Raw genomic sequence first — 17,557 nt, forward strand, 5'->3', positions numbered from 1 at the left:
TTTGTGCTTTTCTTATAACCAATTGACTGATTGATTATGCCTGTGAGGAATCCTCACTATCAGTAGAAGCAAGTTGTCAGTAAGTCCATAACATTGTTTTGAGAACGGAAAGGGATATCTCTGTTTCAAGGTCTCAGCTTGGAGAGAAGAAACCTCGTGAGGTATTGGTTGGTCACATGCATGAGCCAAACATTAATTAAGTAAATATGAATAAGGAATAAATAAGGAGTAAGCTAAATCATGCAAATACAGTTGAAGTCGGAAGTTTACATGCACCTTAGCCAAATACATTTAAACTCAAATACATTTAAAGTTTTTCACAATTCCTGACATTTAATCCAAGTAACAATTCCCTGTCTTAGGTCAGTTAGGATCACCACTTTATTTAAGAATGTGAAATGTCAGAATAATAGTAGAGAGAATGATTTATTTCAGATTTGATTTCTTTCATCACATTCCCAGTGGGTCAGAAGTTTACATACACTCAATTAGTATTGGTAGCATTGCCTTTAAATTGTTTAACTTGCAAGGGGGAGGCTTGCAAGCCGAAGAACACCATCCCAACCGTGAAGCACGGGGGTGGCAGCATCATGTTGTGGGGGTGCTTTGCTGCAGGAGGGACTGGTGCACTTCACAAAATAGATGGCATCATGAGGCAGGAAAATTATGTGGATATATTGAAGCAACGTCTCATAACATCAGTCAGGAAGTTAAAGCTTGGTCGCAAATGTGTCTTCCAAATGGACAATGACTCAAGCATACTTCCAAAGTTGTGGCAAAATGGCTTAAGGACAACAAGGTCAAGGTATTGGAGTGGCCATCACAAAGCCCTGACCTCAATCCTATAGAAAATTTGTGGGCAGAACTGAAAAAGCGTGTGCGAGCAAGGAGGCATACAAACCTGACTCAGTTACACCAGCTCTGTCAAGAGGAATGGGCCAAAATTCACCCAACTTATTTTGGGAAGCTTGTAGAAGGCTACCCGAAACGTTTGTCCCAAGTTAAACAATTTAAAGGAAATGCTACCAAATACTAATTGAGTGTATGTAAACTTCTGACCCACTGGGAATGTGATGAAAGAAATAAAAGCTGAAATAAATCATTCTCTCTACTATTATTCTGACATTTCACATTAAAATAAAATGGTGATTCTAACTGACCTAAAACAGGGACTTTTTTACTAGGATTAAATGTCAGGAATTGTGAAAAACTGAGTTGACATGTAGTTGGCTAAGGTGTATGTAAACTTCTGACTTCAACTGTATTTACAAAGCATGTGACAATTAAAATTGTATTTGATAAGAGTACAACCCAATTCAAACCTTGCTTTATACTTTGGTCAATCTGACAAATACACAACACCAGGTTGAAGTACATCAAAACCAATACTTTATTTAATGTATAGCAATACAATTTACGTATTAAATAGCACTATTAAACTTCAATAACATGATATCATATAACAGTACCATAGTAATGCAACACCATGGTACAATCATACAATGACAGAATATAATAAATGGAAAAAACATTTCTTTATCTTCAAGTTTACAAAATAGAATGAATGCTGAACTTGCTTAGATGGACTGAGGCAGCAAACTTTATTCAGTGACTCCCTGGATGTTTTCCATCCATAGCACAAATTGGTCTGGTGTAGTCTATAACAAAAGTCTGATATTCAAATGGGGAGTAATAACATTCTTTACCCAGACAGAACAAAAAAGAATCATGGTACCTTATTCCCTATATAGTGCACTCTTTTTCATGAAAAGTATTTTAATTTATTTAACTAGGCAAGTCAGCTAAGAACAAAACCCCTATGGGACTCCCAATCACGGCCGGTTGTGATACAGCCTGGAAGCGAACCAGGGTCTGTAGGGACGCCTCTAGCACTGAGATGCAGTGCCTTAAAACGCAGTGCCTTAGAACGCTGCGCCACTCAGGAGCCCAAAGGTATGGCGCTATATAGAGAATAGGGTGCTATTTTAGATGCAGTAATGGATTTGTGCTGGAATGTGATGTCGGTCTACTTGTTTATTTGGAGACTTGGGGCTCTATTCGCTGAAGCGTTACAGATTGCGTTATAGAAATGTAAAGGTAATTTCCGACATGCAGTGTTTACGTGAATGCAGTCTCCGCTAACGCAGGAACATTGCCTTTAAATTTCTATCAAGTTGTAACGCTGAACTTCTGCGACACGGATTGAAACGAGCCCTTAATTCCTACATACTCTCCACAAATGCAATGAGTGAGAGTAGGATAATGTTAAAGAAAAAAGCTTAATATGAAAATATAAAGGTCTATGATGATCACACAGCATAGATTATAACTTCCAAGAAGATTGGTCCTTGAAGTAAATATGTACATGACCTTGAAATAGCAAATTACACTAATGCTACAAATGAAATATGTATTAAGCATAAAGTTAATAATAATAATAATAACAATAATAGTTACAGGCAAAAACATTTTTTTGCTGCCAATAACCATTTCGTGACAAATGAGCATGTAGGCTGTGTTTACACAGGCAGCCCTATTCTGATATTTTTTTCACTAATTGGTCTTTAGACCAATCAGATCTGAACAAGATCTGATGTAAAAAAAAATCTGGGATTGGTCAAAAGACTTAGGCGGCCTGTGTAAATGCAGCCATAGTAAGTCAGGACTTTTCTTCAAATGTTGGAGAGTTGTGACTTCATTTAACAAGATACTCGTTGAGAGAGAAGAGCAAAAAATAGGAACAAATAGGAAAAGACAGCATGTATGTATCAGTACAGGGTACAGCTACAGGATACAGTATAGATGGGTAGATATTGTGGTTTGGTGTAGGAGCTGGAGAAAAACAACCTCTTTTAGCCCAGTTAAAACAACATGGTGCAGTATGGACTGACACATTGGACTGCTTTTTAGGATAAAAGCTTCATGTGACACTTGTTTACATTTTGGGCAAACAACTTTGTTGCAATTTTCAACCATGTTTTTGGTTATAATGACAGTAAAACACTTCACCCTCCGGATTATGTTAAGACCAAGAACTCCATTCATATGGTAAAATGAAAGCTATGTTTAATATGAAGTATACTCCGTTGTAATGGAACAGTTGATGCCAGACGAGTCACATGTAGACCTGTGTTTAGAAACTAACTAGTATCATTTATTAAAACAAAATTGACAATATGGGTCTCAGTGTGTCCAAGCACCAATCCACACAAGGCGAGAGGGGAAATGACAGAGTATACAAAACCAGCTGCTTAATATGATCAAGTATATAGTCATATGGATTACAAAACAATAGAAATCTTAATATAAAGCAATGAATGTTCACAGTAGTTGTTGTAATACCACTTTTAAAAAAAGTAATGGGTACAATTTACAAATAGAATGGAGATATTTGGGTAATATAGGAATAATATGTATAATCTACAGATTATAAATGTTCCTGGGATAAAGTGGGTTTTACTGAATAAGAAGCGTTGGGTACACTTTATTTGGATAGTCCTGATAGAGCATCTACAGATGGACTACAGATGGGCATACCATCAACAACGATCTGTTGATAAGCAACTGCTTGCTAAGGTTACGGTTAGAGTTAGGTATAGAATAAGGTTTAGGGTAAGGGTTAAATTTAGAATTAGGATAAGGGTTAGGGCTAGTAGACAGTTTAAATCTTACTGATAAGTCTGTAGAGCATCTACAGATGGACTACGCCAATAAAGTCTTACCGCAGAGTTGACCAGATGATAGTGTTGCAATGCTTGTTAAGTGAGCTGTACTGTCATACACTGAACTGGGATAGTCTGTATTGAGAAATCTATTGGACTGGATCATGTTGACCTTCAGGGTTAGCCTTGGTCCTCATTCTTCATTCATTGAAGCTAAAGTCTGTTCTTAGCCACAATCCAGAGATCCAATGAGTGTAGAGTACAGTGGAGCCAGGGTGTAGTTAATGGTACTGTATTATCGAACAGGGTTTTAGGCAGTAACATCGACAGTGTAGTGTAAACTGGTCAGAGACGCTTTCCTTTTCCTCACGTGAAACAATGTAACAGTTAACAACTCTCAGCAGGATAACAATTAAGACAAACAATTATGAAGAAAAAAATAAATATCAAAAAAGTTTATATCAGTGTAAAAAAGGTAATCAGGTTATTCATTTAACCAATATTTCTGGCTAAAAAGGCCTCAAGGAAAGTCCGCCAAAGTTCTCTTTGTTCCTCAGAGTTGTACAAATTAAGTGCCTTCGGATGATGGTGTGGTTAGTCAGACCAGTAACCAGTCAGACCAGTCATATCAGAGACCAGTCAGACCAGCGACTCCATGCTCTCAGCAGGATCTGATTCGTCCATGATGACCACCACTCCATTAGTGTCCATGTAGATGGGGCTCATCCCACTGTCTCTGCTGCTCACCAGGCTCAGCATGGCCTTGTACAGGTACTGGTACTGCTCCTGGAGACAGACGCACAGGGAGAGATGAAGACCGAGAAACAAATGTTTCAACTTTAAATGATACTTCTAGGTCTATTCTAAGATTGTTGACATGTCAGAATGAGCAATGACAACCACCAAGTGATATTTGTTCCTATGACTGACTGGAGATTTTGCTTAAGTTATTGCTTATTGGCGATTATTGAAGCCTGACAGCACCAATCCTCCTGACTGGGTCATGGGTGAACTCACTATGTCTGTGAAGACTCCCGGCCTCATGAGGTTGATCATCTTAGCCACCTGATAGACATCCACAGCCCCTTCACTCTCCAACTGCTGAGACAAGGTGGTGAGGGCACACAGAGTTCCTGCAGACACTGCCCCAAACCTACCAGGGACATGGAGGGACATGTTAACACACATACATACTCCTGATATACCAATGCATGCATGCCGACACACACACTTACTCATCGTGTATAATGGTGGGTCCGTCTCGGGTCATAGCCTCCTCTTTGATGACGTTGATGAGCTCAAAGGTGCCGCTGAGAGGGGCATCGGGGTTGGGCCATTTAGGGCACTGGAAATGTCTCACCTCCAGGACATAGTCATCCTGTTAGAGGGAGAGATATTAAACTAGACAGACAACTAGGACACTGACAATACAGTACCGCTACCTCAGGCCAGCACTGTAGTTTAGCTAAACCCCATCTGATGACACTTAGTTTGTATTAATGGGAATAATAAACTTCTAAATGTATTCAAATACTACTTTCCTATCTAGCTTGAAGGATCACTCTGGGACACACATGGCCCTGCCATCTGCGTACAGGTATGACAGGGTCTGAAAGGGTTTTATACACTCACACAGGTGAGAGTTTACTTGTGAAAGGTCAAAGGTGAAGGGTTACTGTACCTGCGTGGCCTCCAAGATGAAGTCGTGGATGATGATCTGTTCTTCGTTGGAGAGACACAGTCTGTCCTTGCTGATCAGGGTGACGGTGAAAGCTAGGCAGTTCATTGCCTCCTCTCTGCTCGGCCAGTACACAAACTCATCCTCAGCCTAAATACACATACGGCAGACATACAGGTTAGATGTGTGTAATGTATGTGTGTGTAACCAGGCGAGAACAGTAGAGCGCTACTTGACTAAATGTTATAACCTTCTGGCCAGCTACTCTACTCACCAAACCATGGTTGTCTGCAAGCATGACAATGATTTGGGCATTGTGGTCCCAGATCATTCTCCAGAAGTCTGTGGTGGTGTGGGGTAAAGGATGCTGGGTAATGATGAACTCATTACTCCTGTAGTAACCCTGCGTGGCCCAAGGTTGAAGATCAATATGTAAGCACTCATACATAGTCAACAACTCACAAAATCTTCTATAACATAACCCAATTACTTTTACGTTGTCTAAACATCAGAAGGAATTTATTGTGTCTGTTAGGTTTTACATTTGATCTAAATTAGTTTTAAAAGGTTACGGTCGGATCGTGATGAGTACTGTGTACAGGCCCTTGTCTCAATTTCTGAGTATTAATTATTCCTTATAATAAATAATTGACTATTATTCAGTAAGAGGCTTCACACAATAACAGTTTGAAATGCAGAGTAATTATAATCATCAAGGGAACAGAAGATATCATTAGACAGAGTGTGTGTGGTGTGCGGGGTATAGCAGTATCATACCATTATGTAGGAGGCATTGATATAGTCTGTGTCTTTCATTCCAAGGAGAGGGGCCAGTCCTACGCGAGCTCGTTCCGCTAGAGCGGGAGAAAAAAATACATTTATTCAAACACACCCATGGCGTTAGGGTGCCATGATACAGTACTAGATAATAATGAACATAATTGTTGCTGTGGCAACTACAGCACTTTCCCTATGGCATAATAACATGGCCGGGTAAATAAACTCTAACTCTTTCTATAATGTCTCGGGGCGAACTGGCAAAGCATGACACCTCATTATCTCACTCAGTGTAGTAGATGATGGAGAATTGACAGAGTAATTGATAATGTAGCCTAGGATAGTATGTATCTATAGAAATACTGTCCTCACATGGAACTACTGAGGAGTTGCGGTTCTTCTCCTTGTTGCAGTCTTTCTGGGCGCTGAAACACTCCACGAAGCTGCCGTTACTCTGGGTCAGCAGCTGGAGAGATGGAGGTAGCAAGACCGTGCTGTGAGATAGAAAAATCTCACCACGAACGGGTTTAATGTTTATTATGTGTGTATGTGACATGTATTACAGTGTTCAGTACACTGTAGTCCTTCAACTATGGAGTCTCTAAAAGGCACTATTCCTTATAGTTTGTAAGACATACAGTACGAACTACACTATGCTACACCAAAGGAGGCTGGGGTTCATCATACCCTGAACTGCTTGTCGAGGCGTGTGCGGCCCCCCAGGCCGGGGGTGAGGATGCTGTTGACGTAACCATGGAGCTGCCAGGCGGGTACCTCTGTCTCACTGCCCAGGATGGCCTCCATAAGGGCATCATGGATGAACACATACTGCTCCTATAGTCCAGGGGGAAGGGCAGAGGGAGGAAGAATTAGACTGGAGAGAACCACTGAGCTTATGGAGAAGATCTCTCTAGCTAGTGTAACATTGTGTAGGAGATGACATTCTCTTCGGCAGTTACTGTAGCTGTATGAACTTTGTAGGTGTATCGGAGGTGTTATTTGTCACACACACAAACACACACCTCTGTCTGGACCAGGTAGTTGCGTTGTGTGCGGATGTGTTTGAGAAAGCCCCAGACGTTGACTGTGCTTTTGTCTTTGATCTGCTGCAGCATGCTGTCGATGACGATGTACGTACCCGTCCTCCCGACTCCAGCACTATACAACCAAAACACATGTTACCTACTAACTACCACAGGAGACCCATAGAAGGAGCTGTATTACTGATCGTAGACAAGACTTCAATGAAACTAGTGGTGTTTCTGATTACCTCTTATGATGAGGAAGATGATTTTGTGCACTAGGATAGAGCGTCGCCCTTTCTGCAGTAAACATGGGCGGAATCCATGTTTAGAGAATATAATTTTTCTAGAGAGCTATTGTACCTGCAGTGCACTAGGACAGGGCCCATGCCAGGTGCGCGTGCTGCAGAGGAGCGCCCTATAAAGGTGAGGACAGGTAGGGTGTATTCCGGAACGCCCATGTCAGGCCACTGGGTGTAGTGATACTGGATCACCATCCGCTCGTTCTGACGCCCCTTCGGGTTGCCCTTCTGACCCTGAAACAATATGGATGACATTGAAGACTGAACTGGATGGAGTATGTCCACTTGGCAGATACAAAAATATAAGGCACACAAGGAAAGACCTGCTGGCTAAAGGGCCAATTTCCTTAGGCCTAGTCCAAAAACAATGTCAATGGAGGATTTCTATTGAACATGATTCTTAGTGATTTTAGCCAGGACTAGGCTTAATGTGTGTCTGGGCAAAGCAGCCCTAAGCGGAGGTGTCCCCAACACAAGCACTATGCACAGTCATCCCAGTAGTACTGTAGACGTACTGTACGGGTATTGTAGCATTGGGACATACCTTTTTGACTTTGGTGTTCCGTATGAGGAATTGTCTCAGTGTGTAACAGGCGTGAACTTTAGTACTCTTCAGAGTCACCACAATGTTGCCATACTCCTCAGTGCTCTCTGTGGGCCAGTATTGGTCACATTTTCTCTGTGAAAGACAACAGTATTAATCTAATCTTCTCTGAAAAAGAAAACAGTATTAATCGTATCTTCCCTGTCAAACAACAATATGCTCTTTAAAAGCCAGCTGTATATCATCCATTGTGAAAGACAACAGTAACACCAACAGTCAGAGAGAGACCACCTACCCTTCCTTTCTCTACCAGGTTGGTGATCATGACGATGATACCAGTGTTCTGTTCCCACACCATCCTCCAGAAGTCCTCGAATGTGGACTTGAGAGGGCCCTGGGCGGCGATGTAGGCCTTGGGATGGTTGTAACCCTGTTGAGAGGAGACGAGGGGCTAAGTGACAGCAGTACACTCACACAGAGCGCAAGTACAGTACACATAAAAAAGGTGAGTACCAGAGCATATATAATGACAGAGAAAGAGAACACAGCATACATAAAAACACTTAGAATAGCTACTAAATACATCTAAAGCAGTTGGTTGACCTACATCTACATAGTTAGCGTTCATGTAGTCACTGTGTTTAGCATCCTTGCCAGCCAGTGGTCGTAACTTCACCCTACTGTGATCGTCTGGAAGATAGATGAAAGAAATATTAGTCTCATTCTGCATTGCCTTTTTAACGTCACACATGAATATAACAGGCTGTCAGTGTTGACTTACAGGCCACGATGTTGATGTATCTGTTTTTGTGCTTGTTGTCAGGATGATTGGAATGTTCTGCAGTGATCTTAAGGTCCACCGTACAGCGCTGAACCTCCTAGGGAGAGAGAGGTCAAGAGGGGAAGAAAACTATTTATTTTTCAAACAGCAAATGGTCTGATCAGTTAATATTGATATGTTTGAATTACATTAGCAACATGATCATTATCATACGGGTTTGTATAGTGTGTGTATCCATACATCTGGGACAACTAGCCTAGTGTTGCGGCTGTATGTCTGTACTATATTTGATTGACATAGTATGAATAATGTAGGTTCACCTGCACCCACCTGTGTGCGTCTGTGTGTCTGTGTGCAGTGTGTGCAGTGTGTTCCCTCTGGAGAAGTGTTAGCTTTGTGCCTCCACCTGGTCACAAAGACAGTGTGCTCCTGTCCAGCCAACCAGAAACTAGACTGTTAATTAACCTGCCTCACACTCAGCCATCTGCTCCACAACACACACTTCTTTCAGTATAAATATACTGAACAAAAATATAAAAAGCAACACGTAAAGTGTTGGTTCCATGTTTCATGAGGTGAAATAAAAGATCCCAGAAATGTTCCATACGCACGAAAAGCTTATTTCTCTCAGATTCTGTGCACAAATTTGTTTACATTCCTGTTAGTGAGGAATTCTCTTTTTCCAAGATAATCCAACCACCTGAGAGGTGTGGCATATCAAGAAGATTATTAAACGGCATGATCATTACACAGGTGCACCTTGTGCTGAGGAAAATAAAAGGACACTCCAAAATGTGCAGTTTTGTCACACAACACAATGCCACAGATGTTTCAAGTTGAGGGAGCATGCAATTGGCATGCTGACTGCAGGAATGTCCACCAGAGCTGTTGCTAGAGAATTTAATGTTAATTTCTCTATCATAAACTGCCTCCAATGTCGTTTTAGAGAATTTGGCAGTACGTCCAATCGTCCTCACAACCGCAGACCACGTGTAACCATGCCAGCCCAGGAGCTCCATATCCGGCTCCTTCACCTGCGGGATCGTTTGAGACCAGCCACCCGGACTACTGATGAAACTGAGGAGTATTTCTGTCTGTAATAAAGCCCTTTTGTGGGGAAGAACTCATTCTTATTGGCAGGGCCTGGCTCCCCAGTGGGTGGGCCTATGCTGCGCTCCTGCCCAGTCATGTGAAATCCATAGATTCGGGCCTAATGGATTTATTTTAATTGACTGATTTCCTGATATGAACTGTTACTCAGTCAAATCGTTGTATTTATATATTTTTTCAGTATACATACTGCACATGCCCTGTACACATTTCATATGGTTTACACAGACATAGGCAGTAATGTACATACCTACACACTCACAGACAGGCAGTAATGTACACAACTACACACACAGACAACATAAACCAGAATATGAGAATATCATAGACTCACAGACACACACTCCCCCTCAACAATAGGAGAAACGCTGAGAGATCAAAACGTATTGTGTTACTTCCTACCTCAAACTCCTCAGCGAACCCGTGCAAGTTGTTGGAGTAGAGTTCCATGATGTGTTTGATGAACTGCTTGACAGGGACGGCATCCATGTCATCTGTAGGAAGACATAACACACTTAGAAAGACACAAATGTGGACATATCACACTTAGGCCTTCTTCACAATGGCAGAGAGAGAGTGACTTTCTTTGGCAATGTTAACATATGTTTCCCATGCCAATAAAGCGCCTTGAATTGAATTGAGTGAGTGTGTGTCCGAGTGTGTGACACACTGTTACAAACAAAATCTAAATTTAGATCAATTTTAAATTCAAGCTATAACAACAAAATGTGGAAAAAGTCCAGGGGTGTGATTACTTTGTGAAGGTGTAAATAACAATATTAATATCCTGTCTAGAACCTCCCTACATTTGTAACATCTTCCATATTTCAGACAGACAAATGAAAGACCAGGTATTTTAATATCCCTTCAGCCTGTATCCCTTAGATTCCAAACGTCTCAGAGTAGGAGTGCTGCTCTAGGATCAGGTTCTCCCTGTCCATTATATCTCATTCAATGTGATCTAAAAGGCAAAACTGATCCTAAATCAGCACATCCCACACAGCCTCCCACTGAGACTAATAACTAACCCAGTAGTACAGATATGAATAACACGTCACGCATCATCATCATCACACACGGAAATGCTTCACCGAGATTCTTACAGATAAAAAGGATCAATGTGTGGACACATCTAGACTTGTTGTCGTTTATGTTGAGAAGAACACTTATTAGCCATGTCACACAGAGCGATGGGAATCACACCACAGCTAGACCAGTCACTGGCGAACAAAGAGCCATAATTGTCTAATATGGGTGTTTAGAGGGGTTGGCATCTGTGTCAGATGAGCCACATCAGTCCCAAATTATCCATTAGGGAGGAGAGGTGATGGGGAGGCTACTATCACACAGAGAAAACCATCAGGACAAAGGGTGTGTGTGTGTGTGTGTGGACAGAGGAAACAGCTGCTGGGTTTGTCTGCTGGTGCTGGTGTGTGATATTACAGCCAATACACACTCCCAGCTGGGTCCACTGACAGACAGGCACTCCCTGACTCACTTCAATGGTTACATGGTTAAAGGTGATTGGGGGATTGTTTGAGTGTCCATTTGTCAACCGTCTTCCATTTATACACTAATCAATGGAGCTGATTAAAATACTATGGGCACATTTGGATTTGCTACATTTTGCATCCCTTTATTCAGGAGAGAAGGGATGTGATGAAAGGTGGAACAAAGACATTCACGTGCAGGCAGGCACACACACTAGACCAGCTGTGTCAGAGTTTTGGCTCCATGCACCCCCTCTCTCCATTTTCTTCCTGCTCATTAAACCCCTCACATTACAGTCCAGTGGGGGGATGGATTTAGCATTTCAGATGCTGTAAAACAATCACAGTTCTATAAACACTTAACACTCTGTTCTCTGAGATGGTATATTAACTTGTCTGTACAGAAAGAAGCAGTTCGTCTCCACATACAGGAGAAAAGAGAGGGAGAAGGGGACAGAGCGCTTGCGCACGAGGAAGGGGGACAGGGAGAGCGCGCGAGGAAAGGGGACAGGGAGAGAGCGAGCGAGGAAGGGGGACAGAGCGAGCGTGCGAGGAAGGGGGACAGGGATAGAGCGAGCGAGGAAGGGGGACAGAGCGAGCGAGGAGGGGAGAGAGGGATAGAGCGAGCGAGGAAGGGGGACAGGGAGAGAGCGAGCAAGGAAGGGGGACAGAGCGAGCACGCAAGGAAGGGGGACAGGGATAGAGCGCGCGAGGAAGGGGGACAGAGCGAGCGAGGAAGGGGGACAGAGCGAGCGCGCGAGGAAGGGAGACAGGGATAGAGCGAGCGAGGAAGGGGGACAGGGAGAGAGCGAGCGAGCAAGGGGGACAGAACGAGCGCGCGAAGAAGGGGGACGGAACGAGCGCGCGAAGAAGGGGGACAGAGCGAGCAAAGGTGGGGGGAAAGAGAGCGAGCAAAGGTGGGGGGAAAGAGAGCAAGCAAAGGTGGGGGGAAAGAGAGTGAGCAAAGGTGGGGGGAGAGAGAGGGAGAGAGAGAAAATAGACACAAGCAGAATGGATGGAGAGTCAATACAGACATCAGCTGGGTTCTTTAAGTTAACCATCATTGCTTTGAACTGGGCCGTAGTGCCATAGTCCCTCTGAGTCCCTGAGTGTTTCCTCTCTTCAAAGGAACGCTATGCACCACACACAGCACTGTCTTCTCATTGTGTTATTGACTAGCTGCCTCTACACTGGGCTCTCTCAGAGAAGAACCCTCTCACATCACTCCTAATAGAGCAGGTCACAAGCACTTTGACATGCACTCAGGGTGTAAGCCGCTGAGTAAAATAGAAGTAGATTGGCCCATTCAAAAGTATTAAACTCACACTAGAATGTATCCTATCCTTAACAAGAGCAGATAATGACTAACAAAGAAAAAGGCTTGACTTAACTTCTTTATGATAGGGGGCAGCATTTTCACTTTTGGATGAATTGCGTGCCCATAGTGAACTGCCTCCCACTCTGTCCCAGATGCTAATATATGCATATTATTATTACTATTGGATATAAAACACTCTCAAGTTTCTAAAACTGTTTGAATGATGTCTGTGAGTATAACAGAACTCATATGGCAGGCAAAAACATGAGAAAAAACAGGAAGTGAGAATTCTGAGACTGGTCAATGTTCAACTCATCGCCAAATCAATTTCCTGTAAGATATGGATCTGTTTGCACTTCCTATGCCTTCCACTAGATGTCAACAGTCTGTAGAACGTGGAATGAAGCTTATGCTGTGTTGTGGGGGCGGATGGGAGGGGAATGAGTCAGTGGTCTGGCAGATTGTTCCTGGTCACGCGCTTTCCTCATGATATCGCCTTGCGTTCCATAACTTCTACAGACATGAAGGAATGCTCCGGTTGGAACGTTATTGGATATATATGATAACAACATCCTGAAGATTGATTCTCTACTTAGTTTGACCAGTTTATTCAACCTGTTATATAACTTTTTGAAGTTTTCGTCCGAGTTCGCCTGCATTTGCGCGAGTGTTTCGACATGTGCACTAAACATGCTAGCAAAAGTAGCTACTTAGACATAAGTAATGGACATTATCGAACTAAACAACAATTTATTGTGGAACTAGGATTCCTGGGAGTGCATTCTGATGAAGATGATCAAAGGTAAGGGAATATTTATGATGTAATTTCGTATTTCTGTTGACTCCAACATGGCGGGGAAATGTTGTTATGTTTGAGCGCCGTCTCAGATTATTGCATGGTGTGCTTTTTACGTAAAGTAAAAAAAAAAAATCTGACACAGAGGTTGTATTAAGAACAAGTGTATCTTTAATTATATATAAAACATGTATCTTTCATCAAAGTTTATGATGAGTATTTCTGTTATTTGACATGGCTCTCTGCAATTTCTCCGGATATTTTGGATGCATTTCTGAACATGGCGCCAATGTAAACCGAGATTTGTGGATATAAATATGCACATTATCGAAGAAAACATAAATGTATTGTGTAACATGATGTCCTATGAGTGTCATCTGATGAAGATCATCAAAGGTTAGTGATTAATTTTATCTCTATTTCTGCTTTTTGTGATTACTATCTTTTGCTGGGAAAATGGCTGTTTTTCTGTGGCTATGTACTGAGCTAACATAATCGTTTGGTGTGCTTTCGCCATAAATCCTTTTGGAAATCAGACATGTTGGCTGGATTCACAACATGGGTAGCTTTAATTTGGTGTCTTTCATGTGTGATTCCATGAAAGATTGATTTTTATAGTAATATATTTGAATTTGGCGCGCTACATTTTTTCTGGCTTTTGGCCAAGTGGGACGCTACCGTCCCACATATCCCAGAGAAGTTAAAGAGTGTGGACAAAAACATTGACAAGAAAATGATCACAGAATGGTTGTGGCTACTATAAAAACCTACCAGGAAGGGGTGGGCAATAGTTTGTAAACACAAAAATATTGCTAAATCAGGTTGGATTGAATTGGGCTCTCATGTGTGTTATGGTGTGTTAAAGAAGGTGTGTCTTACCTGGGATGGGGATGACAGGGATGTTCTCATTGGCCACCACCCTGGGAGAACTACTGTCCTCCACATAGAAGTGAGCTGTCTGGAAAAACCTCCTGTAGATTAACACAGAAGAGGAGAGATAGCCCAACATCACCACACAGAAGAGAGGAGAGGTAACATAACCACCAGTACCAGACAGAGGAGAGTAAACCCAACATCACCACCAGTACCACACAGAGGAGAGAAGAGAGTAAACCCAACATCACCACCAGTACCACACAGAGGAGAATAAACCCAACATCACCACCAGTACCACACAGAGGAGAGTAAACCCAACATCACCACCAGTACCACACAGAGGAGAATAAACCCAACATCACCACCAGTACCACACAGAGGAGAGAAGAGAGTAAACCCAACATCACCACCAGTACCACACAGAGGAGAATAAACCCAACATCACCACCAGTACCACACAGAGGAGAGTAAACCCAACATCACCACCAGTACCACACAGAGGAGAATAAACCCAACATCACCACCAGTACCACACAGAGGAGAGAAGAGAGTAAACCCAACATCACCACCAGTACCACACAGGGGAGAATAAACCCAACATCACCACCAGTACCACACAGAGGAGAGAAGAGAGTAAACCCAACATCACCACCAGTACCACACAGAAGAGAGAAGAGAGTAAACCCAACATCACCACCAGTACCACACAGAGGAGAATAAACCCAACATCACCACCAGTACCACACAGAGGAGAATAAACCCAACATCACCACCAGTACCACACAGAAGAGAATAAACCCAACATCACCAACAGTACCACACAGAGGAGAATAAACCCAACATCACCACCAGTACCACACAGCGGAGAATAAACCCAACATCACCACCAGTACCACACAGAGGAGAATAAACCCAACATCACCACCAGTACCACACAGAGGAGAATAAACCCAACATCACCACCAGTACCACACAGAGGAGAGAAGAGAGTAAACCCAACATCACCACCAGTACCACACAGAGGAGAGTAAACCCAACATCACCACCAGTACCACACAGAGGAGAGAAGAGAGTAAACCCAACATCACCACCAGTACCACACAGAGGAGAATAAACCCAACATCACCACCAGTACCACACAGAGGAGAGTAAACCCAACATCACCACCAGTACCACACAGAAGAGAGAAGAGAGTAAACCCAACATCACCAGCAGTACCACACAGAGGAGAGAAGAGAGTAAACCCAACATCACCACCAGTACCACACAGAGGAGAATAAACCCAACATCACCACCGGTACCACACATAGGAGAGAAGAGAGTAAACCCAACATCACCACCAGTACCACACAGAGGAGAGTAAACCCAACATCACCACCAGTACCACACAGAGGAGAGTAAACCCAACATCACCACCAGTACCACACAGAGGAGAGTAAACCCAACATCACCACCAGTACCACACAGAGGAGAGTAAACCCAACATCACCACCAGTACCACACAGAGGAGAGTAAACCCAACATCACCACCAGTACCACACAGAGGAGAGTAAACCCAACATAACCACCAGTACCACACAGAGGAGAATAAACCCAACATCACCACCAGTACCACACAGAGGAGAATAAACCCAACATCACCACCAGTACCACACAGAGGAGAGTAAACCCAACATCACCACCAGTACCACACAGAGGAGAGAAGAGAGTAAACCCAACATCACCACCAGTACCACACAGAGGAGAATAAACCCAACATCACCACCAGTACCACACAGAAGAGAGTAAACCCAACATAACCACCAGTACCACACAGAAGAGAGTAAACCCAACATCACCACCAGTACCACACAGAGGAGAATAAACCCAACATCACCACCAGTACCACACAGAGGAGAATAAACCCAACATCACCACCAGTACCACACAGAGGAGAGTAAACCCAACATAACCACCAGTACCACACAGAAGAGAGTAAACCCAACATCACCACCAGTACCACACAGAGGAGAGAAGAGAGTAAACCCAACATCACCACCAGTACCACACAGAGGAGAGTAAACCCAACATCACCACCAGTACCTCACAGAGGAGAATAAACCCAACATCACCACCAGTACCACACAGAGGAGAGAAGAGAGTAAACCCAACATCACCACCAGTACCACACAGAGGAGAATAAACCCAACATCACCACCAGTACCACACAGAGGAGAGTAAACCCAACATCACCACCAGTACCACACAGAGGAGAGAAGAGAGTAAACCCAACATCACCACCAGTACCACACAGAGGAGAATAAACCCAACATCACCACCAGTACCACACAGAGGAGAGTAAACCCAACATCACCACCAGTACCACACAGAAGAGAGTAAACCCAACATAACCACCAGTACCACACAGAGGAGAATAAACCCAACATCACCACCAGTACCACACAGAGGAGAATAAACCCAACATCACCACCAGTACCACACAGAGGAGAATAAACCCAACATCACCACCAGTACCACACAGAGGAGAGTAAACCCAACATCACCACCAGTACCACACAGAGGAGAATAAACCCAACATCACCACCAGTACCACACAGAGGAGAATAAACCCAACATAACCACCAGTACCACACAGAGGAGAGTAAACCCAACATCACCACTAGTACCACACAGAGGAGAGAAGAGAGTAAACCCAACATCACCACCAGTACCACACAGAGGAGAATAAACCCAACATCACCACCAGTACCACACAGAGGAGAGTAAACCCAACATCACCACCAGTACCACACAGAAGAGAGTAAACCCAACATAACCACCAGTACCACACAGAGGAGAATAAACCCAACATCACCACCAGTACCACACAGAGGAGAATAAACCCAACATCACCACCAGTACCACACAGAGGAGAATAAACCCAACATCACCACCAGTACCACACAGAGGAGAGTAAACCCAACATCACCACCAGTACCACACAGAGGAGAATAAACCCAACATCACCACCAGTACCACACAGAGGAGAGTAAACCCAACATCACCACCAGTACCACACAGAGGAGAGAAGAGAGTAAACCCAACATCACCACCAGTACCACACAGAGGAGAATAAACCCAACATCACCACCAGTACCACACAGAGGAGAGTAAACCCAACATCACCACCAGTACCACACAGAGGAGAATAAACCCAACATA

The 17,557-nt window shown here is 43.3% G+C and overlaps 1 protein-coding gene across 1 annotated transcript in view; it reads right to left on the reverse strand.

Annotated features, from left to right (window-relative positions):
• Positions 1-1,888: 1,888 nt before the first annotated feature.
• LOC120064805 (receptor-type tyrosine-protein phosphatase gamma-like) overlaps positions 1,889-17,557 on the reverse strand; it is a 41,317-nt gene continuing 25,648 nt past the window's right edge. Inside the window, exons 2-17 of the mRNA XM_039015403.1 lie at positions 14,360-14,451; positions 10,279-10,370; positions 8,767-8,863; positions 8,593-8,675; positions 8,281-8,415; positions 7,986-8,120; positions 7,503-7,675; positions 7,140-7,275; positions 6,805-6,951; positions 6,490-6,583; positions 6,118-6,194; positions 5,615-5,743; positions 5,344-5,490; positions 4,898-5,040; positions 4,680-4,815; positions 1,889-4,448 (exon numbers count right to left, since the gene is read on the reverse strand). Of these exons, the coding sequence (XP_038871331.1) occupies positions 4,302-4,448; positions 4,680-4,815; positions 4,898-5,040; positions 5,344-5,490; positions 5,615-5,743; positions 6,118-6,194; positions 6,490-6,583; positions 6,805-6,951; positions 7,140-7,275; positions 7,503-7,675; positions 7,986-8,120; positions 8,281-8,415; positions 8,593-8,675; positions 8,767-8,863; positions 10,279-10,370; positions 14,360-14,451 (1,963 nt within the window). The 3' untranslated portion in view covers positions 1,889-4,301. The remainder of the gene's footprint in view (positions 4,449-4,679; positions 4,816-4,897; positions 5,041-5,343; positions 5,491-5,614; positions 5,744-6,117; positions 6,195-6,489; positions 6,584-6,804; positions 6,952-7,139; positions 7,276-7,502; positions 7,676-7,985; positions 8,121-8,280; positions 8,416-8,592; positions 8,676-8,766; positions 8,864-10,278; positions 10,371-14,359; positions 14,452-17,557) is intronic.

Source organism: Salvelinus namaycush, chromosome 20 (assembly GCF_016432855.1).
Source record: "Salvelinus namaycush isolate Seneca chromosome 20, SaNama_1.0, whole genome shotgun sequence".
NCBI classification, from domain to species: Eukaryota; Metazoa; Chordata; class Actinopteri; order Salmoniformes; family Salmonidae; genus Salvelinus; species Salvelinus namaycush.